The 23,703-nt window shown below is 40.2% G+C and overlaps 1 protein-coding gene across 6 annotated transcripts in view; it reads right to left on the reverse strand.

Annotated features, from left to right (window-relative positions):
* Positions 1 to 23,703, reverse strand: part of LOC117399699 (partitioning defective 3 homolog) — a 365,908-nt gene that overhangs the window by 303,782 nt on the left and 38,423 nt on the right. For all 6 annotated transcript variants that reach the window (XM_059023275.1, XM_059023276.1, XM_059023274.1 and 3 more), the window contains exon 2: positions 4,224 to 4,325. In XM_059023275.1, the coding sequence (XP_058879258.1) occupies positions 4,224 to 4,325 (102 nt within the window). The remainder of the gene's footprint in view (positions 1 to 4,223; positions 4,326 to 23,703) is intronic.

Below are 23,703 nucleotides of genomic sequence, written 5' to 3' on the forward strand. Positions count from 1 at the left end.
GGTTATTATTATTATTATTATTATTGGATCAGAGAGTTATCACTGACCTAAACCCAACAGGATGTTGTATGCTGTTTTCGTTCCGCTTTAGTTCCTGAGAATCGCCACTGCAGTCCTTATTATTGATGTGTATTTGCCACTCGCTGTCTTAATTACGCTGGCCAGAGACCTACGCTTACAACTGCATTGTCATATTTTCTACATTTTCTTTAAAATTCTCAAATTAATAAATCAATACCCGGGTAGTAAAAAAAGAGACCCGGGTCAGGTAATTTAAAACCCAATTGGTACCCAGGTTTTCGGTACCAGTGCCGACTTCTAGTTAAAAGTCTCGCCTTTTATTCTGGGATATAAATCGTAATGAAAGTAAAGGCGACTTACAGAGACTAGGGTGTGTGAACTCTACCAAAAGATATAAGGATTTGTTTCAAGCTATTGCTTATTCTTAATTTTACCATCAAGTTTACATTGAGAAAAAACACTTGTTGGGTGTCTCTTTACAAAATGGTTTCCATTGTTTTGTCTGAATTCTTCGAAAGCTGACCTTGTTTACTTGAGGTATTTTCGCTGTTAGGACCCAGGCTGCTTTCCTCATTCCAGCTTCACAACATCCCTGAAACAGCATTACTCTGCAATAACACCAATCGCATAGCAGTTTGAGGTACTCCAGGTTCTACAGTGAGGTGAAACAGCTACAGCGTGTAGGTACAAGCACAGCTGTGTCAAATCAACGCAATACAACCAACACATTGCTGCTGTGTAACGGGAGTCTTATTTCTCTGAACATTCAAGTGAAACAACCAAAAGGGACATTTATTTGTACCTGCCGGTTTTCTTTGGTCCCTGGTCATGAGTTAGTTCTAATCATACAGTGAATAGGTTGGGGAGAATGTCAAATTATGACACATAACCTTGGAATTCGAGGCAAGCAAAAAAAGAAACAAAAAAAAACAAGATATTAAAAAGGAAGGGATTACATTTGAAATTGCTTCTGACAGGCCTCACTTTGAAATGCAGGCAGTTTGATGACATCCAAGTCTGTTAAGGCCTAAGCAGTAACAATAATATCTTTCTCTGCACTCAGAGAAGGGGGAGGTGGTAACATTTCACCAAAAAATGAAAAGACATGAAAGTATCTAAAGAAAAAACAGTTCTTCCTTTAGTGCTTTAGTTCAAGTGTTCCTTACAAATTGCACGATCAACACGATCTTAAATTACCTACAATTGTGGGCTGTAACTAAAGGTTTGAAACTTCGACTTCACCCAGTTAAGTACAGTTTTGGGGGGGGGGGGGGCATGCCCTCCCACTTTGAAAAGTGCACAGCAGAAGAAAAAAAAAGACACTTGTATAGCATACAATGTTTAGTTGCGATCGTACTCTGTGTATACTTTTACTCCCTCACCCACGGACCTTGGCACCCCCCCCCCCACACTTTTAGAAAGGATCTGGCGTCGTTGCTGCAGTGTTGTGTGTTAGAGTCTCATTACGACCCACCCTGACAAATATTTATTCAACTCCAGACAGCATGATCGTCCTACAAAAACAACTTGCAAAGCCGCCAACGTGGTACATTTTTTCCTTTTGATTTCCACAAGAACTGTTTAACAGTACATCACAGCAGAAGAAAGAGGTTAGACTCAGTAAAGCCCAGGAATGTGGATTTCATAGAGCGCGCTCTCCACTCCTCTGGTGCTCGAGGTGAATGTGTTTTCAGGAGTTACACTAACAGTATCGTTGCAGCTGTTGTCCCCAGGCTTGCCAAGCATGTTTCCATGAGAGACTAAAAATAAAGTCTGATACAACCGGGGCCCCTCCCACAACGAGGCAAGAACTGCTTCTCAAGCAGGGAAACCACAGCATGTGCTTCTCATTCCAGACTCAGAAATGAAGACTGCATCCAGTTCAGCCATCTCCAGTGAAATGAAGACTGCGCCCAGTTCAGCCGTCTCCAGTGAAATGAAGACTGCGTCCAGTTCAGCCGTCTCCAGTGAAATGAAGACTGCATCCAGTTCAGCCGTCTCCAGTGAAATGAAGACTGCGTCCAGTTCAGCCGTCTCCAGTGAAATGAAGACTGCATTCAGTTCAGCCGTCTCCAGTGAAATGAAGACTGCGTACACTGCAGCCGTCTCCAGTGAAATGAAGACTGCGTACACTGCAGTCGTCTCCAGTGAAATGAAGACTGCGTCCAGTTCAGCCATCTCCAGTGAAATGAAGTAACTGTTTTTCAGTTCCAATTCCTTTTTTAAAATCAATTCCCATTCCCTTTTAAATCAACTCCAATTCGGATTCCAGGAAACCCTTAGAAATGACTTGGCATTGAAATTGGAAGTGATTAAAAGGGAACTGAAAAAAAAAGATTTAACCCAAACCCTAAATTTACCATACCAATTTAATTTATATAGGGTCCTTCATGTGCAAGCTTCCCAGTGAAGAAGAACAAGAACAAGAACAAGAACAACAACCTGTACAAATACTGTTGGAAAGCCACAAGAGCATCAATTATAAGAAATGACAATTTGAACTGATAAGACAAAAATGGATTTTAAAACCTTAGTTAGTATACTTGGACGGTCGGTCAAGGTTCTGTAATTCAATAGGCCAACTTTAAAAGCTTCCGTAATAAAATGTACTCGCATCCCCTATTTCACACCATTAGCTGACAATGCCAGCTCTTGCCGCACTGTGTTAGAACAAATGTTCCACTCAAATCAAGCGCTGCTCTGCCTCTGTGCTCTGCTGTGAGCAAAGAGTACTAATGATGAAAAACAATGACCCTTGGTTTCAATATTGCATGGCCTCAATGGTTTGTTTGTAGTGATTTAAAACTACAAAATGTAAAGAGGATTACATACCAGCAGCAGATAGTATATGAATCCTACTGACTGCATGGGCACACATTAATGCAGAAGAATACATGCAGATGTGCATGCCGAGAATAAATCCTGATATTTGCATGTACATCAGTTACTGTACGCATGGTGAAGTGCAAAGCAGACATTGCAAAATGAACATTCAAATATGAAATTACCATAAACTGTACATCAATCTTTCTACATGATCCATGCATACCAAAACATTCACACCAAGATTAAATGAGCTAATAACATTTAGATAAAATTAGCTAAACTCTGTAACTAAAAAAGACAGTAAAACACTGCAAATGCTTAGTTTGCGCTCATGCAAAATACTCAGCAATTCCTCAAACCACAGCTTGGAGACATTTCCTCTCGGTCAATGAAAAATTAGCAGTCAAAATGTAGAGAAACCGTCAATAAATCAATCAGAAAGCTGTGCAGAATGGAGCACCCCATGGATTAAAGAGAACAGTCAAAAGCAGTTCCAATGAACTCTGTGAACACAAATTGAAGCCCAGAAGTGTACAAGGGTAGCTTATTAACTGGGTCCTTCACAGCCACAGCGTCTCTTCTGACTTGTTTTGTTTTTGTCAAGAGCTGCTGTAACCAAGCCAAGCTCCTTTCAGGATTAACCACGAGGGCTCGGCTAGCCTTTTGGTTTGGTACAAAAGCCCCAACACCCCCACTTTTAACCATGAAAATATATACAAACCGGAATATCCCCCTGCTCTTTCATCGATTGATTGTGTACACTAGCTAGGTAATGAAGCAGATGATTTACAAAGTGGTGGCTCTTCCACCTCAACCCTGGCTATCATCAATGTGGAGGCTGTGCAAATGCTAGGATTAATCTTTGAATGAACACAGGGCTCCTTGTTAAAGCAGTGTCACTCGGTCTCCTCAATATTCCTGGTTCAGATATGTTTCATTGTCCCTCTCCCATGTCTCCTTGACTCAAAGGATAGCACTTATGAAAAACATCAAGAATCTTTGATTTGATATAGATCTTGCTACAGGTTCTCTAGTGGCAACGTGACATTTAACCTCCTTATATCTCTATATTCAAATACTCTCAACAACAACATAAAAAGGACAGAATAAAGATCAATGACTAAAGAAAAATGACTGTACACCCAAAAAATTCTACTTTTCACTCAAGAGCAAAAACATTTGCAAAGCAGTCCAAGCTAGGCATCCTTGTACACTTGTAATTCACTATCTAGGTACCAGTCCAAGCTAGACATCCTTCTACACTTGTCATTCACTTCCTAGGGAGGTTGAACTCTCATCAGGTCAGAAATTGGTTTCCTAAACTCAATTGTTGCAGAGTTACTGAAAACCCAACAGTTTGAATTTGTAAGACTCACCCGGTCTTTGTCATCAGCCACGTCACACAGAACATCATCAAGATCCAAGATGCCCCCGTCACTGTGCTCCAAACGATGGACTTGTAACCAGTAGCCGTGATCCTGCAAAAGCAAAAAATATTCACTAAAAAGAAAGAAATAATGTGTGTAAACCTAAAGCTTCTTCCAAGTCAGGTCAGGTCAGTACAGAAAGCCAAGTGTGCTTGTTTACTTGACCTCATTTGACAACAGGGTGACCTGACCTGTTTTACACTCAAACACCTTGACCTCTTCTAAGCTGTGCAGACTTGAGAGTCAAGTTAGTGTTCAGCGTTGAACCCACTGAAATACAGTCACTTTTCTTCCTATAATAATGGTTTTAATTCCTGGCATTTTCTTCTAAATCAATTTATCAGATGCACATGCAAACAAGGAATTAAACAATAATCCTTATTTTACAATTCTGAAATACACTAGCTCTGGTCCCAACACAGTATCAGGAAAATATTGCACCTGGGGGAATGTATTTAGACATGGCCATACCACAAAACATGTTACATAGAGTCAATCTGTGTAAAAAGTGTGTATTGTAGACTGAATATGAAATCTGCCAACCAGGTAGCACTCAAGTTTTACAGACTGGTTTCATGCTGCAGATAAAAACATGGCACCCATTTTCACATGGAAAACAGCTGCAATCCATTACATACATATTTTCTGGTGTCCGCATTGGATTTATACGTGGCCAGACAGAGAGGAGGAGGAGACACCCCCAAATATTTAGAAGTCATCTGTCTTTTCTGAGCCTGTCTGACACACAATGTATGAAGCAATTTCGCCTCAACAGACAATCAATCACCAGCATCTGCCAAATGCTTCAGGCTGACCTGGAAGGAGACATGGGGAGGCACGCTATTTGCCTGTAGCAGTAAGGGTAACCGCTGCACTAAGATTGGCTCGTTCCAACGTACTGTGGGTTATACTGCAGGCATGAACCAGTCGGCTGTATCACATGCAGATGTACCTGCAGCTTTAGTAAAGCTACAGGAGAATTAATCCATGTCCCTGTCTCTCACAAGCTGCAACAAAATACAAAGCAGGGTTTTCTTGGGAGGTATGGGTTTCCTGGTGTCCTGGGAGTCATCGATTGCACACATGTGCAGCTACGCGGACAAACATAGAATAGGCACCTCTACATAAATCGTAAGGGGACCTATTATGTCAACGTGCAAGGAGTGTGTGATGCCAACAACTACATCACAAAATGTGTATGCAAACTATCCTGGCTCCACTCACGAGTCGCTTATCCTCGCTATTTCACAGGTGGCAGCTGCGTTTCAGCGGGATGGCGGTCTGAAAGGCTGGTTGATAGGGGACAACAGGTATCCACCGAAGCGGTGGCTACTGACACCAATGCTCAACCCCACGACCCCTGCCGAACAGAGGAATAACCGTACCTTTAAATGCACTCGTACTGTAATTGAGCGAACATTTGGAATCCTCAAAGTGTGGTTCTGATGTCTGAATGTCACTGGGGGAACACTACAGTACACTCCTGAGAAGGTTAGAAATATCATCCTGGCTTGTGTTTTACATAACATAGCTCTCCGTAATTTATGTGATGTTGAGCTTGGAGGAAAGATTAAAAGGTTTGAGGGAAGCAGATGTTTGAACTTGAAGCCCCAGTGGTGGATGTTGCAGATGCTGCAAGTGCCAGGCAGGTCAGACAAAGAATTATGACTTATTTCGTAGCCTTGCTTGAGGGGCTTGGTCATCCTCCTCACTTGGGCTGGTGGACAACTTTAATTTTTTTTGTGCTTTTGTCTCCTTCCTTTTTTTTTTGGTTTCAAAATGCCATCCGTTCACTATTGCATACACACAGGTACTCTTAAAGGGAATGTTGAATCTCTATTGGTTGTAACCTTACTCCCCCACTGTGATTCGCTATTTGAGATGCGTTAGCCCATGCATGGGACCTGACTTCTAAGTCACGTTTTCGTGTGCTGTCGCAGCTATTCCCTAACGCTGTCATTTTTGCCCGCGCAGAAGCGGCTGCGCATATATTTGCTAAATAGGACCCAGAACGTGTTGCCTTCTCAAAGCACAAAACTTTTTTTTTTCTTCCATCTCTTTACATCAAGTTACCCTTAACCTGTAACAGCCATACAAATGACCATCTCTGGAACAGCTTTTTGTTTTCTGCCTCACAGGGAGCTCACTTTAGTTTCACACAGCAAATCTGAAATGACTTGCAATTGTTGTCAAGTTCTCTAAGGCTGCTTTAGGGCGATGTCAATGAAAACACTGCACACTTTTTTCCCCAAATGCAAATCGCTGTGCAAGCCAGAAAAAGAGAGCAGAAGTCTGGATAGGGCAGCCTTCACCCTAGACAAAATCAAATTTACCTTCATGATACATGTTTCTACAGACGAAAGAGGAAAAAGCTGCATCTCTTCATGCTGCAGCAGGCTGATGCAGAGGAGCTGACAGTTCTCAGCTGATGTTTATCAGCACTGTCACTTTTGCATCCAGCTCTCCACAGAACTGAGACGACCACCCCCTGCCCATACCATCTGACATTTCCACTCTGGAACCAGATAAAGCAGAGGGGGAGAAGCTGCTTAGTCAAATCTCCAGAATCATCAATAAAACCATCTTTGAAATTGTCAGCCTGAAATGGTACTTAAAGTGTAAGTAGCATGTAAAATACATATACAAATACAGTACGTTATAATACCTTTATAAAAAATGTATACATTGTTTATATTTTTTTGCTTAACTTCTAAAAAATGGATTTGAAGTCTCTCCCGAGTGGCCCAACCAAAAAACAACGTGATCTGGCAACTGCTGCCAGTGACGTCAGTTTGAGAACAAACAGGCGGTGTACTGCAGAAGCCCGGATTGGATCCGGCTTGTTTATCAAACAGTGAAGGTATTTTGTTCTCTACTGTAGGGTTGGAACAATAAAAATCGCCAATATGCTTAGGCTTTTAACTTGCATCATGGTGGTTTTCAAACATAAAAAACACAAAGTTTTATGTTTGTAAAATAAAAATAAAATGCTAGCTCACTGTAAAATTACTGTAGAAAAGTGGAACTTCTGACTAGTAAACATTGACATTTTTTTTTTTTACGTGAATTTAAAACAGAAGAAAACAAAAACAAAAAAAAACATGGCAAATGTTTAATATAGCCTAAAGAATGTGTTGCTTCTTTATTTTAAACTACAGTAAAGACATGAGTGGAACAATAAGCATGGGGAACAATAAGCAGGTGCTCAGCACCCTCGTATATCTATCTGTTCCCATGGTGTTGCTATTGTAAAAAAGAGTAGTAGCATAAATAGAGAGTTAACTGTTAATGGAAGGGTAGGCAGTTTATTTTATTGAACTGTCTGCATATAAGCAGCGAAAACTCAGTATGTACCTAATAGTATACAACTCTATATACAGAGACACAAACACACACACACAGTATGATTCTTTTAATGGCAGATTTGCCAAACAAGTAAAGAAAACAAATGTCATTATCGTCCAACCCTACTATACTGTACAAAAAATAAAGAGGAAAGACTTCAAGGAAGCTACTAGTTCTTCAGTTATTTGTGGAGAGCATTTCTCGCCCGACAGTTTTAAAAATTACATTCAAATTTTCAATGGGGTTACTGCAAGAAAAGTGGGGCTGTCCCCACTATTGAACCAATCCCTACAGAGGACCAGCTGAGTTCCGGGAATAAGAGAGACAAGCCGGTAAGGCACTGCTCCGTTACTATTTCTTCCATCTTCAGACATTGGAAATATTTATGTCCTGGGTCACATTCATTTTCGCTGTCACTGTTGTACCAATGACTGTAATCCAAATACCTGTCGCTGGTATCGCTATCAGTTTCTGTATTGGACTCCATTTCCTTGTCTGTTGGGTACTCAAACTGACGTCACTGAAACTTCGTAAGCGTTCGGAGCATGCTTGGCAATTTCTGGAATTATTGATACATTTCAGGCATTTTCGTTCTAGATTGGTCATCACGAGTCGCTTTTAAAAATACATATTATAGGTGGTCTCCATGGGTTAACCTGCGAGACGTCAAACCCTCAATCTCATAGCACAGCATGGACACTCCAGAAGGTGGAGAAGATCCTGCTGCTCTCTTTTTAATGACCATTAGATGCACACAGAGTACAGGAAGCAAGCATTAGTGGTTAACCCTTTCAGTTCCTTTGCAAAGACAAATGGCTGGTTTTACACACCATAATATTATTAATGTTGCCCTCACTATAGGCCAGGTAAAAGTAGATTTTTTGACATATAAGCTGCTTTCAGGGTCGAAAACCTGGGCGAAAGCAAGCTGTACATCCCACAGCTGCTGCCTTTACTTTTATTTATTTAATAATATATATATATATATATATATATATATATATATATATATATATATATATATATATATAGAGAGAGAGAGAGAGAGAGAGAGAGAGAGAGAGAGAGGAGAGAGAGAGAGAGAGAGAGAGAGAGAGAGAGAGAGAGAGAGAGAGAGAGAGAGAGAGAGGAGAGAGAGAGAGAGAGAGAGAGAGAGAGAGAGAGAGAGAGAGAGAGAGAGAGAGAGAGAGAGAGAGAGAGATATAGATAAATATATAATTTAGTAAAATTGCCATTTTTTATTATTTTCTTCCAATTAGGCATATCTAATTATTTTTTTAGGCTCAGCTCACTGCTACCACCCCCGTGCTGACTCGGGAGCGGTGAAGACGAACACGCTGTCCTCCGAAGCGTGTGCCGTCAGCCGACCGTATTTTTTTTATTTTTTTTTCACGCTCGGCCAATTGTGCACTGCCGCCTGGGAGCTCCCGTCTACGGTCGGTAATAGGGCGCATCCTGCACTCCACTTGGAGTGCCTTTACCAGATGCGCCACCTTTGAGCCCCCTTTGCTATTACTTTTATAGTAAAGGAAGATTGTTCAGCCTCTGAACACGACCAGACTGCAAATAGTAATGCACCCACATTCTAGCTGGTTGTGGTATCAACAAGCTCAGAAGTGTGGTCCACACACACACACACACACACACACACACGACCCACCCACTGTCCTCTTCCAAATTGCTGGACACCTGTTTCACCACCAGAAATGCTTGAACTCTTTCCAGTGTTCTTCTGTTCAAGCTAACTGGCATTCAATGGACCCAAAAAAACAGCCCTAGGTAACTATGTATTTCAAATGAACGCGAAATCAATACCTAGACAAAGATTTTTTTTTATTTTTTTTTTTATCTCCCAAAAGAAAAACGTTGCCAGGGAAGCTTAAGATTATCATTAAGCTAAAAACACTAATTAAAGTCTAGACTTTAGTCCTCAGGCTCAGGGACTTTCTCTATTTCAACGTTTTAGAGAGAGTCAACATTTCTGTGAGCTTAAAAAAGCAAAGCTGCAAATCACGATTTCTGTGTGTGCGAGTGTGTACATCTTCCAGGCTTCTGTTAAACAGTGTTCCCCTAAGAAAGAAAACATGTATATGGTTTACTCCACCCCCACCACAAACAAGAATGAATACAAACACGCATGCAGCTACAGTATATTATCCCTGCAAATGAAAAGATCTGGCCAATGAAGGCACAACTCCAGTTATTGTATCACCACTGCTGCTCTGTTATTCATCCTTGGGGCTGAGCAGCAAGAAAATAAAACAGCCAGCAAGATTCTAAACCGTCTGTTACAATCTCGCTAAGTGACAGAGTTACTCTTCAGCACTGCGTGTTTTAACATGTTCCCCTGATTTCTCTTCAAGGCCTCCTTCTCAAGTAAAAAGAGCTTTAAATATCATAAAGGATGGTGTGTACATGCAAATCGGTCTTTTGGGATCGGCTGTACCTTAAATGCCCTAACAAGGATCCAGCAAATGTAGTTCCACAATGTAATCATATAATATCAAAGTAATCATATACTGTAACATGAAAGAGATCTGCGGGGTAATTCCATAACAAGCAGGCACATTGTTAACCACATTGTAAACTATGCTTTAAAAAGGTAAGACATCTACAAGCGCTGGGAAATTTGGTCAACCAACTGTGTGCCAGTCACCTAATCCATATTGTACTTCTACAGCAGCCTGTCAAAACACCAGCTTCCCTGAGCAGTGTTACAGTCCTAAATCTGAAGGTACTGGAACACCACTAAAGTAGATTTTCTTAAACAAGATTTACTATATGAATTCACATCTTCTATGTATTTCTACAAAAAGTGTCTCTCCATCTTGGTCAAATTGCTTTACTTTATTTACGTGTATGTCAGTGGCTTCGTTGATGTTTGTGTCCACAGTCGTAGTGGATGCACTGCTGCTGTCATCTTCGTCAGCATTTTCAGCCTTCTTAAACAAGTAGTTTGTAAGAGAAGTTCGTAATGCTCTCTTCATTGTATCAAGAGGAATCAAGAGAATTGGGCGGGAGATGCGAGTCATGTGACTTGGCTTCCCTATTATGAGAGTTCCAACTCGACTACACCACTGCTGCCTATAGTACTCTGTCCAGGAGTACAGTTTGGTTTACAGAATCCACCACTTCCCGCATCATTGTATAGAGAGGAGGCAAAAAGCTTAATGACTGTTGTACACTTTGTTCGTAAAGTTTATATTGGGATTTGGTTTTATTTCAAATGCTTAGAGTTAAGATAACATATTTGTAATGTTTTAGTAAGGATGGACTTGTTTGTTAATGCATCTTTGAAAAAAAACTTTTTCGCAGCAGCATAAGACTTTAAAGCACTTTATTTCTTTCTAATGCTTATTCATTGTAAGACTCATGTACTGTTAAATGGAATTAAGAGAACATTACTTGATGACATATGGGGAGATGGGGAGGTTGTAACAGCTGTAGCAGGGCGACTGCCCTGCACAGGGGAGATTAGTGTTGGTGTAATTTATATGTGGAAACGGGTTTGTTTTGTGTGCCTTTTGGAGTACTTTTGTTTGATTGAATGATTGTTTACAGGCGGCAGCTCAGTTGAGACTTGCTGCCTGCTAGGTTTGGTTGAGAGGAAGTGATTGGCTGTGCCGGTCCTTGACCAGCAGGTGGGCGGGTCTTGACCGAGTGCCCGTCAGCATAAAAACATCCGGTGGGGATCATTCTGGGTGACTGCACTGCCATGCTACACAGAGGGGTGCTGCGTACATTCGGAAGGAGAGTGTCCGCTCTGCAGGAACTACAGCTACGCCAACCTTAAACTGCAGACGGTACTCGTGAAGGCAGTGCCCAGCCAAGGCTGTATGAAGAAGCAGGAGTCGCCATGAGAATACCGGCTCATAAGTAGGTTAGTTTAGAGGATATCCCAAGTAATGTATAGCGAGGGTTACATAGTGTAGCAGGTTCCTGGAGCGGGACGCCTCGTTTAGCAAGGCTAGAGCTCGTCCTGTGTGGCACCTTTTATTTGTATTGTGTTTTATTTTTGCCTTTTGTACCAGTCTCCTGTATCTGTCCTCTGTACGCTACCATCACTGTCAGTTTCATGTGACCCGTTTGTTTATTTTGTGTTAATAAATCCTGCGTGCGCCTGTGCTGGCGTTTCAACTCCAACTTCCATGTCTCTCTCTCTCTCTCTCTCTCTCTCTCTCTCTCTCTCTCTCTCTCTCTTGTATATCAGCGGTGACCCATGCACGTGACAGGAGTACTCGGTTTACGGTATTGCTGATTACAGCTTCTATGATGCTGGAGGACACTGTCAGTTATGCTAGCAGATCAACATGACACGTGCATTGACTGAACAATATTTTTAAAAAAGGCAAGCAATGTTAAGGATGAACAATTATTTCAAGTGAGAGACCTGGGTTTTAAAAATGCACAAAAGCAATGGTCTAGAACTTCTGCCAGCAAAATCATGCTGTTTTGAGTCCCTATTATTTTGAATGTTTTTAATTGTGAACACCTGAGACATACAAGAGACCACCACTGTCAGTGTGGTGTCGGGCCAACATGGGATGTCAGGGTAGAGCAGATTCGTCTAGATACGGAAGCACTTAAGGAGATAACACCAACTATCAGCACTCACAAATACTAATGTACTACATCTGTATGTTTATTGTCTATGTGCATTTTTATCTTCACACATTAGACCAAATCTTAACATTCAGTTTCCCCATCAAGTCCCTTTTGGGATTAGCTACAGAAATTAGTCTTTCAGCATGTACAGCAGTAACAGCACTGCTGGTTCCAATGTAAACAGTAACTAGAGGGTGTTAATTGCTGGTAATGGCTTTTTCATCTAAACACGGACAGGAGATAAACAAGCCACCCTCTCCCAAAGCCTGATTGCTGCTTGTTTGATCAACAGGAAACAAAAATGCTGCAAATTTGTTTCAACACAACCTGCCGGCCAATTATTGATTGCAGACCGAAAATTTAAAACAAAGGGGTGTTTACAGTACATATGTATTGTGAACTCAACACGAAACTAAGGAAGCATTGCATCCTAGCCAATATACCCAACATAAAAACAAATCTTCACATATACTGCAGGAAACGCTCTACAGTGTTACCTTCCAATCTCCCCACTGTCCCTCCAAATGTACAGCGCTTCCTGAGGGCTAGACTGAGCTTTCTTTTCATGTTAGTGGTGGCATCAATCTTACACTTGCTAAGAGGCCTTGCAGCTTGAGCTATGACCTTGTAAACCTAGTAAAGTCTACCTGGCTGTTTACAAACTGCTTTGTAATTTTCATGAAATAAACAAACAACAAATCAAGGAATACGTAGAATTTAATATCTCCAAGTGTTATACTATGTGCATCCTGTAAATTTAAAAAAATCCCTATTGTGTAATGTCATGCATTGCAAAAAGAAAAAAGTCAGAAATATTCAGAGCCACTTGTTAGTAAATGGGCTACACCAGCTCAGGTATTTCCTAATTTGATTTGACCAAAGACTTCCCGCAGAAATGTAATGAACCTCAATGTATCTCAGCTCTGAGCCATAATGAGCTGTTCAGACTAAATCAGATTCCTTGGATGTGCTCAATTACATGTTACTGTGCAAGAGCCCAAGCTTTGCTCCATGTAGGTAGATCACAGCCCTCCCGATGTAACAAGTCACTCAAATGTAAATTCCAAAGGAAGACATGGATTGCCTGGAATTGCATCTACAAATGGGTTTGCAATGTTAAACTTGTACATACATGATGTTACACTATTACATTATTTTATGAATTCCAGTTTTATTGTAGACTGTTTTACTTGGTCTATTTTTACAAACTAGCTTTGTATCTTAGTTTTTAAAACCTCATTTGTCTCTTAATTTCTGTTTTATTACATTTGTATTACTGTTTTTAATGTAAGTGTGTGTGCTATAGAAATATGAACTGTATTGTATTGTGATCAAAACAAAATGGCTTATAAAAACGTCAGAGGATTTCATTGATCTGGCTTTTATAACTGCCATTCAGCTACAGCATAGCTGTTTTTGTGGTTTCTTTTTACATGTCAATACATTATGTATTAAACCTGTATTTAGGAAAGCCATGAAGGAGATGAATGACCTTGTTCTCACCAGTTCAACATTGGGGACAAATACAAAAGGACTTCTTCACAGTGAACAATACAAAAGGTTATTTTACAGAGACATGCTGCCGACAGCTTATTCAGAAGTTCTTTTAGATCGATTGCCAGATACGACAGGAAGACAGCAGGTGAGGACAAGATTAGGCATTTCAAAACACCAACACAAAGACATTGCAGCATCATGTGTAAAGGTGGGCACCTTAAACACTGCTAGGGACTGAAGCGTGGGAGGCTTCCCTACAACAAAACAACATGCAGACAAGTGCAGCAACCGCCTATTATACAGCAAACCTGTTTAACAAACTGTGTGCTACAGCGCATACACCCGAGGGTTACATTAGAACCACAGAATACATTAACCCTTGATTCACAGCTGAGACAATTCATCATTTTTGGAACGACCTGCTACAGATTTTGTAATGCAAACAAAAATACATGTAAAAAAAAAACAAAAAAACACACACTTCAAGTACCTTTAGCAATTCAACAGCATACAACAAGCACTTGTTCACTTGTTCATTTTGCTCTGTTATTTTCTTCACAATGCAAAGCACAACTGGTCCGTTTCCTTTGGAGCAGTCAGCCAATGAACACAATAACTAAACAGTTTAACCATGTTCTTATTGACTGTTGTAAGCCCTGGTGTACAGACTGAGGATGTTTCAGAAGCACTGACTGGGTAATGACAGCATCAACATTGTAGTAGTGAAGCTTACTCTATTTGAGGAAGCTGACTGATCTTCAAAACCAGTGTTCATACACAACAGGGGGCAGGTAGGACTTTGCAGTTTTTGGTCATCCTAATGCTGATGTGTATTTGAATAGCACCATGGAACAGGCAAATAAATGTGGGCCTTGCGGTGGGGGGAATAAATTCACCCCCTAAAGACCACAACGATTATTAACCACTGCCTTCCCAAACAATCAGGGATCATGCAAGATACCCAGATGTTCAAAACACATAACAATAAAAGGAGGTATACACACACACACACACATCATAGAAAAACTGATAATCAGAGGAATTAGGAAAAGTTAGGAGCCTTTCATGATGCTGCCAAGTGCTGTAGCAGATTCCAAGATGAAGCTGCCTGAAGCCTACAGCAGACACAGTTTTTAATTGGATAGCAGTGTGGAGTAGTGGTTAGGGCTCTGGACTCTTGACCGGAGGGTCGTGGGTTCAATCCCAGGTGGGGGACACTGCTGCTGTACCCTTGAGCAAGGTACTTTACCTAGTTTGCTCCAGTAAAAACCCAACTGTATAAATGGGTAATTGTATGTAAAAATAATGTGATATCTTGTAACAATTGTAAGTCGCCCTGGATAAGGGTGTCTGTTAAGATATAAATAATAATAAATAATAATAATCCTGGTTGCTGGCTTGTATAAACTTGCTGGACACATGGAAATAACCAGAGCTTCTGAACAGAAGCACATGCTCTCACAGTACAGGAAGTAGTAGCACTTTAACATTCACCCGTTTTGTGACAGCTTCTTCTATGACTAGGAAAGCAGCACATTCAATTTCCATCTGCCGATGTCTTAACCATGCCATTTTTACATCTGGCGATCCTACGGAGAAGCCTGGTATCTAATTAAGTGTAAAATATTACCATTCCAAGCACAGGAGGCGGAGATCAAACTACCAACGCTGTCGTTGCGAGCTTGTGTCGCTGTTTTAACGGACATGTTTTTGGGTGTTTGAACAAGTTTTTTAAAGGATACAAAATTTGTATTGAAAAAAAAATCAAAGAATTGTATTCTAAAACAACCTTGTATAAACATCTATAACTGCATAATAATTCAGTATGTATACGACAAAAAAATATAAAATTGATTGATTTTTACTCCAGTTTTCTCCCCAATTTGGAATTGCCAATTGTGTTATTATTAATCCCGGTTCACCGCTGCAACCCCCCGATGACTCGCGAAACGGAGGCTGAAACACACGTCCTCTGAAACACACGTCCTCTGAAACGTGATCCCGCCAAGCCGTCATTTTTCGCACTGCAGATCCACAGCGAAGCCACCAGACCTATTGTACCGAAGGACAACACAGATCTGAATGGCTCCACTGCAGACCCGCAGGCACCCTATCAGCCACAGTGCGCAGTGAACTGTGGATTGCCCTGCCGACCTAAGCCCTCCCTACACGGGCAGCGCTCGGCCAATTGTGCGACGCACCCTGGAAGCCCTCGGTCATGGTCGGCAATGACATAGCCTGGATTCGAACCTGCGATCTCCAGGCTATAGGGCGCATCCTGCACTCCACGCGGAGCGCTAACTGATCTCGTTCCTGCCATTCTTTGTGTGGTTGTCACTTTGCTATTACAGCTCTTTTACATTCACTTGCTCCCCGGGAATAGTCTGTGCCCAACAACACGTCTCAACTGCAACTGTCTTCAAAACATGACTGGAAGGAAAGCAAATGTCTGTGTTTTGTTTTTGTTTTTTTTTAAACTCCATTCACAACATATTGTGGGCTTTATTGCAATCATTTCCAAAATAATTTTGTCTAAATGTGGCAGTCTGGTATACAATATTGTAGAGAGATTATGCATTGCAAAAAAATGCAGGGTCTTCAGTGGGTTAATACAGTATTATTTGCTGGACATTAAACTCTGAGGTGTTTAAAATACTGTACTACACAATCCAAAATGTACATATCACATCATACATCTTCCATATGAACGCACAATATTCCCAGACCACACACCCATAATAGTCCTTCCGAGCACCTTTGCCAGCACTTATTAAAACAGGTTTTCAGTGCAAGACTAATCCAAGAAGTGTATTACTCAGAGATGACTCCCCTATGATTAACCCGGACCTACACTGTAGAGTACTTCTTTCTGTTTTGCTTAGCCAAGTTCATGCACATGCATGCGTGCACGCACACACACACACACACACACACACACACACACACACACTGTACAGTGCAACCGCTTCCCTTTGAGCAGTTTGATCATGAATGTACAATTTCACATTCTTAAGCCACAGGGACTTTACTCACTTCCTGTGCAGTCAACCTCAGGTGACCACTGCCAAGGAGACTCGCTTTCCACAGGTCAGCTTATCTGCAGCCAAGAAAAGCTGCTGTATTAAAGGCTGTAAACCTTCCACTGGAACAGGCTGGGGGTAAAGGAAACAGCTGCTCATTAAAACACTGCGGAGAGAATCTTAATGTGGGCCTCGCAACACCAAGACACCTATGGTGTCAAACAACAGGCATACTGGAGATGCAACCTCCCCCCCCCCAATACAAAGAAGCCAAGTGCCTGTAATTAATATAAATAAAATTAAAAAATACAAAAAATAAATAAAAAAGGCCACAACTAATGGTACTAAATATCTAATATTTTGGACTGGGTACTGTTCAGAGCATGCCAACCTGCCTAGCTTTAGAAATCTACTTGGTACCAGTATAAAGCCATTAACTATTGTTATGCAAATTGGTGAAGAGGTGGTATAGTTGGTTCTATTTTGAATGATTAACTAATAGGGATGATGGCTGGTGAGCAATCAATGATCTGTAGGTTTGGAGGAACACAGCTTAGTGGATACAGAGGTTCAATTCATTCTAGAATCTGACAGAATCCTGGTGTCACCTTTCGCAGGTCACTTGAACTCTTTTGCATTGGTCATACTGAGGAGAAAACAATAAAAAAAATAATAGTAATTGAAATGTGATCTCAAAAAGCCCAACTTGAGCCAATCTGAAGAAGGACTTTCAATCCTACGCATACTAATACAAACAATCACCATGGGCGAGTACCTTATGTTTGGATGCCATTGAACTTCCCACACAAGAGCAGGAAAATGCAGGTTTTTCTACAGCTGGCCTTCAAAACCAGTGCAGTTACCCAGTCCTGTGAGAGCTAGCGATGAAGGGAATGTCGACTGTATTCAGACTGGTTACAACCCAAAAACAGCAGCAACAAAAAAAATGTGAAAAAAAAATAAAATTTCGACCCAGATACAGGTTTTGGATATTTTCCCTTAAGGTCCAAAATACACAGGGTAGAGACTTACTGACCCTTCTGTGATGACAGTTACTGAAGGAAGAACAGCCTTAAATCAGATAGGATAGGCCAGGCAAAACATTTTTATTCAGCATCACTGCACCACCAAACAACCAGAAAATAAGCAGGCTCAGAGCCAAAACTACACTTTGTAGACTATTACAGAACTATAAAACTTCTGGTCGAATCAATAACAAATCAGCAGAGGTTTGATTTGAAAAGAGAGCTGGTCATTACACCAGGCCAAGGAAAACAGCACATTAGTTTTATATATAAACTAAAATCGCCTGATTAATTTATGTAGAAACCTATCCAATTTAAAACATGTAATTTCAATGACCTCATCCTTCCACACATTGCTGGAGGAATGTATATCTTGATTATATATATATATATATATATATATATATATATATATATATATATATATATATATATATATATATATATATATATATATATATATATACACACACACACACACACACATACACACACACACACACACACATATTTTAGTGGTGTGGCTTGAACTAGTCAAATGGTCCAACTAAAAGGTGCCTTTTGTTTCTCAGGATTTACGTTATTAGATCATAACCATCGGTGGTTATGCTATCATAGCTAAAAAAATAAAAAATAAAAAACTAACTCATTCGATTTTCCATTCGTTATTGTAGTTTTTCAAACAAAACGCTCTGCCCAATACATCAGTGCACGTACCTTCACCTGAAATCTAAAGTACTGAATGCAAATTGGCAAAAGCAGTGTAAAATAATCTGCTTTCATTAACCATATTGAAATGCTCAGCAATGCTTTCAAGATTCTTGTTTGGCTGCCAGTAGCCACGACCATCCACAGTATTCCAATACCATTTCATGGTAGATCATTTCCTTTTGGCAGACATATTCTACAAAGATTGTCAGTGTTCTTAATTTCCTCAAAATTCTGTGCTGAAACCGATTACAAATCTTTCAAAAAACAGGGAGGAGTAGAACCTCTCAAGTTACCTTATTTCCAGGAGGGACTTTTCACTTTTCCAACAGAAGAGTCTAATTAACTTTGCATTGACTAAAATTATCCTACAAGTCGGAACTGACAGTTTGTACAATTTAAAACCCATTCCAACTATGAAGATCTTTTCTAACTAAATAAAACAGGCAACACAAGACAGACAGTCGTGTTATTAGGATCTTTGTTTCTATTTTAAACCCAGTAACACCAACAAGATCCCTTTACACCAGTGACATGCACCCTGCAGCTCGCAGGTTACTTCCATTACTTCCATTTCACTCACGGTTTTGTATTTTAGAATGAGAAACTACAACAGTCGCAGTTGTTTGTGAGTGACATCGCTACAATGTGCTTCGTACGCTGACGGTCGAACGTACAAGACGAAAATTGTTCTGAAAACTATAAAAATCACGATTGTCCTGAACATGGATAAGTTTATTTTCAAAAAAACAGGGTGTACTGAAAGTGAAACAACACAGGAGAGGTCAGCGAAAAAGAAAAGCCAGAGCACCCAAGACGAGCACCGACTTGTTTGTAAGAAGTGCCTATCTTTCCTGTAGTTAGCAAGACGTATAACATAAAACAACTACTTTGAAACTAGGCATGCAGGGTTCCACAAGAGATTCCCCGCTGGTAGTGTTACGCTTTTGGGTAGTTTTCTCATCTATGTCCCAATTTTCATGAACGTCTGTGTTTGACCATAGGCTCAACGGTAATAAGGCACCACCATGATCGACTGCGGTAAATCTAAAACGGAACCAAGCCGTTGCGAATTCTTTCTGAGCTGCTCTGACTGGGAGGGGAGGGGGGGGGGGGGGGCTGCTCTTGAACTTTACAGTTTTTAACTCGTCATATAATTGAATACTAAATCAGTGAAGCACAATCTTTCAGCATTATTTAGAAGTATAAATACTACGGTAAACATAAATACAAATCACAACACTGACGGTTTTTGTTTTATTTCCCTTTTAACAAACGACCATTTCAGAACTGGTAAAAGTGTACATCAAAATATGAATCGAGTCGAAAATACATTTAAATGTATAATATATTAATTGAATAAGATATCATGTAGTTGTGTATTCATAAGAACATAAGAAAGTTTACAAACGAGAGGAGGCCATTCAGCCCATCTTGCTCGTTTGGTTGTTAGTAGCGTATTGATCCCAGAATTTCATCAAGCAGCTTCTTGAATCAAGCAGCTTCAACAACATTACTGGGGAGCTGTTTCCAGACCCTCAAAATTCTCTGTGTAAAAAAGTGTTTCTGTTCTGAATGCCCCTTTATCTAATCTCATCTAAAGTCATCATGTGACTTGCTGAAACTCAACAAGGCGTCTGCACCAACAAAGAAAAAAATGCAATGTCTCAGTAAAAGACCGCTGTAATGCACTCAGGTGGGGCTTTCTCGAAGTAAGCCAAATTAATTGTGTGTTTAATTATTGTTTAGTTTATTTCTTTCCATGCTACCTGCCTTTAATAAAGCTATAATTAGCAATATTAAACCATGGCCTTTTCTTAATTACATTATATTATCTGACGATGAAGAAGCAAGCTCAAAGCTATTTTTCTAGCTATACATTCCTTAAACAAAGGTGATCGGTTTACTGTGTAAAGATGTAGTCACTACACTACACACCATTTGTTTCATAAAGACATTGTGTCTGGAGATACCCCTCTTGTTAAATTTAGCAAATAAGGTAGAATTAGCAAAAAAACAACTGGGAGGATTAATTATGCGTTTTTATCAGTGTTTCATATTTTATCCTGGTTATTGTAATGCCAGCAAACGCTAAACTTAATTTGTGGAGTACTGTACACAGGATTACTCTCAAATGACATTGCTGACTGTTACTAAGCAGTTTCATATTTTTTATTGTTATTGTAATGCCAGCAATAGGATAAACAGGTATTTTCTCCATCATTTGTAGACTGAACTGCATTGTTAGTGGAAGACTGTAAATATGATTCTCACAACAGTGCTGGACATTTGTGAAGTGTCTTCAGGTGCTTTACTTAATATTACAGCAACAAGAGTCTTATTAAGAGTCTTATTAAACAAAACTCTTGGCTAATACAAATAAGAAATAAAGAACTGTGGTAATATTTATTAAATGTACTTATTTTAACTATCAACATTATATTTATGTTCAAAATGCCATGTTTAATTCTTAATACATTGATAAAAAGTGGGAAGAAATGCAGCAAATTCCATTTTTGAAAAATGGAATTTGCTATTCTCAAAAACGGAAAATCAGTAGGCCTAAGTAGATGTTTACAATTGAAGGCTGTGCAGACGCCAGTGTTTTATACAGTATTATAAAGCAGTTATATGCAGGCCACCAGTTAAGCATGCATACTGACAGGGCTGCATTTATGTTAAGATCACAGACAGGCTTCATAAAGGTAAATATACACATCATAAAAAAATCTATATTTATATAAAACCAGAGGGTGATTCAGAATCAGAGGCAGAGCCTCAATAAATGTCTTGTTAAAATTTAAATCAAATTGTAAAATTGTTGAGATACTTGTGTTGAAAATTTTATAATGCAACAAAAATAATATATTAAAAAGGGTTAATGCGTGGCCGAAGGTTTCTCACTGATAATTTACCCTCTCAGTCAAAACGGCAAGTTTCTCAGTATCTAAAAAGCTTAGGAGGGAATGCTGGTGAAGACAGAATCTTAAAAATAAGGAATCTGAAAACGGGATTTAGAAACGCAAAAGTCATCTCTCACTGCTGCCTTGACTGGGTCTCCGTTGGTGACTTTAGCTTTGTTTCGCATTTGCTGGCTTCTAGCAACAAAATGCAAGCCGTTTAGTGACAGGGAACTAATGAAAGAATGCTTTCTGGCATCCAGTGAAGTGCTCTTTCAAGAAACAAAGTCAAAGCTATTCGTAAAATATCTATCTTGCAACTAAGCAGGGATGCAGTCAGTCACCGTGTTGGGCTTTTAGCTGACAATCTGTCAGATCAGTTGCAGGGGACAATAGAAGGGGCTACCGCAATAGAAGGGGCTACTGCAATAAGCTTTGCACTCCACGAGCTTGTTCCATGACTGGTAAACACAAAGGTCTGGTCAGTTTAATTTGAAAAGAGAAACCAGGCCTTATTGCTATGCACTAAAAAGCTTAGGAGGGAATGCTGGTGAAGACAGAATCTTAAAACCAGGCCTTATTGCTATGCACTAAAAAGCTTAGGAGGGAATGCTGGTGAAGACAGAATCTTAAAAATAAGGAATCTGAAAACGGGATTTAGAAACGCAAAAGTCATCTCTCACTGCTGCCTTGACTGCGTCTCCGTTGGTGACTTTAGCTTCGTTTCGCATTTGCTGGCTTCTAGCAACAAAATGCAAGCCGTTTAGTGACAGGGAACTAATGAAAGCTGAATGCTTTCTGGCATCCAGTGACGTGCTCTTTCAAGATTTGAGAAACAAAGTCAAAGCTATTCGTAAAATATCTATTTTGCAACTAAGCAGGGATGCAGTCACCGTGTTGGGCTTTTAGCTGACAATCTGTCAGATCAGTTGCAGGGGACAATAGAAGGGGCTACCGCAATAGAAGGGGCTACTACAATAAGCTTTGCACTCCACGAGCTTGTTCCATGACTGGTAAACACAAAGGTCTGGTCAGTTTAATTTGAAAAGAGAAACCAGGCCTTATTGCTATGCACTGTTTGATCCACCAGCAGGCTCTGTGCTCAAAACTTGGAAGTGGTCGTTTGCAGGAAGTTATGAACACAGTTGTTGAAACCGGAAACGAAATTCACAAACATTCGCTGCAACATCCTTTGTTTGTTCAACTTGTTTCAAGTGCACAGGATAGCAACTACGAAGACCTACTTTACCACACAGAAGTACGCTGGCTCAGCCAGGGGCGGGTCCTGCAGAGATTTTCTGAATTGCTCCCGGAAATACGCAAAATGCACGATGGGGCTCAGTTCAGTGATTTATCGTTCCTCACAGATTTAACTTTGATGTTAAATCGTCTGGATTTGGAACTCCAGGGAAAAGATGGGCCTCTGAACATTATTTTACGGAACATTTTGCCCTTCATGAGCAAACTTGATTTGGTCATCATGCAAATGCAAAAAGAAAAGATCTAACACACTTTCATCATTTTCATTCAAGTGTGGAAAAGTTTGACATTGAGGAAAAACCTGGACACTTGTGATTATGTTGTGTTGCTTACTGAGGTAAAAGAAAACAGGCGAGATTGCTGAATGTCTCAGCATTGCAAACAAACTGATTGAGCTGCAAACAGAAGGGAGAAGCTACAGAGGTGAAAATGCAGAGTACTTGGAAATGCATTGAAAAAGTCTAAGAAATGCAGCAGCAAAAATCCTATCAGTGTTTGCTTCAACATACACATGTGAATCAACATTTTCTGCGACGGGGAGGATTAAAACAAAATGCAGATCCCGTCTAACTGACAAGCATTTGGAGGCAGAGCTGAGTTCCACTGTTACATCACTTGTGCCAGACTTCGACACCATCACTCAAAGTGTTAATGCCCAACAGTCCCACTGAGCCACAGTAAGCCAGTAACATGCGGGGAGGTCAGTGGTTGGGTAGGCACTGGCCAGTCTCACACCCCAATTTACATAGATTCGCTTGGCAGGCTTACAGAGAGCAGAATTATAATTAAGCACCGTTGGGAACGAGACTTATTGACGCAGCTCAACAAAAACCCCGATGTAATTACACGATTCAACCGACGGATGGCACTGAATTTCAATACCTACTTTATTATTCTCTGACCTCAATGTCAAATTGATGGTTATTATTGTCCACAAAAGAATGTACTGTAAAGCGTATACACTGATTTAATTCATACTATTAGTGTTTTTATATAAATGCCCAAATCTACAGTTAACCTGTTACCGTTCTTTAAACATCTGCTCACCAATACCCGACAATTAAAATGA

The sequence above is a fragment of the Acipenser ruthenus genome, chromosome 4, assembly GCF_902713425.1.
Source record: "Acipenser ruthenus chromosome 4, fAciRut3.2 maternal haplotype, whole genome shotgun sequence".
NCBI lineage: Eukaryota > Metazoa > Chordata > Actinopteri > Acipenseriformes > Acipenseridae > Acipenser > Acipenser ruthenus.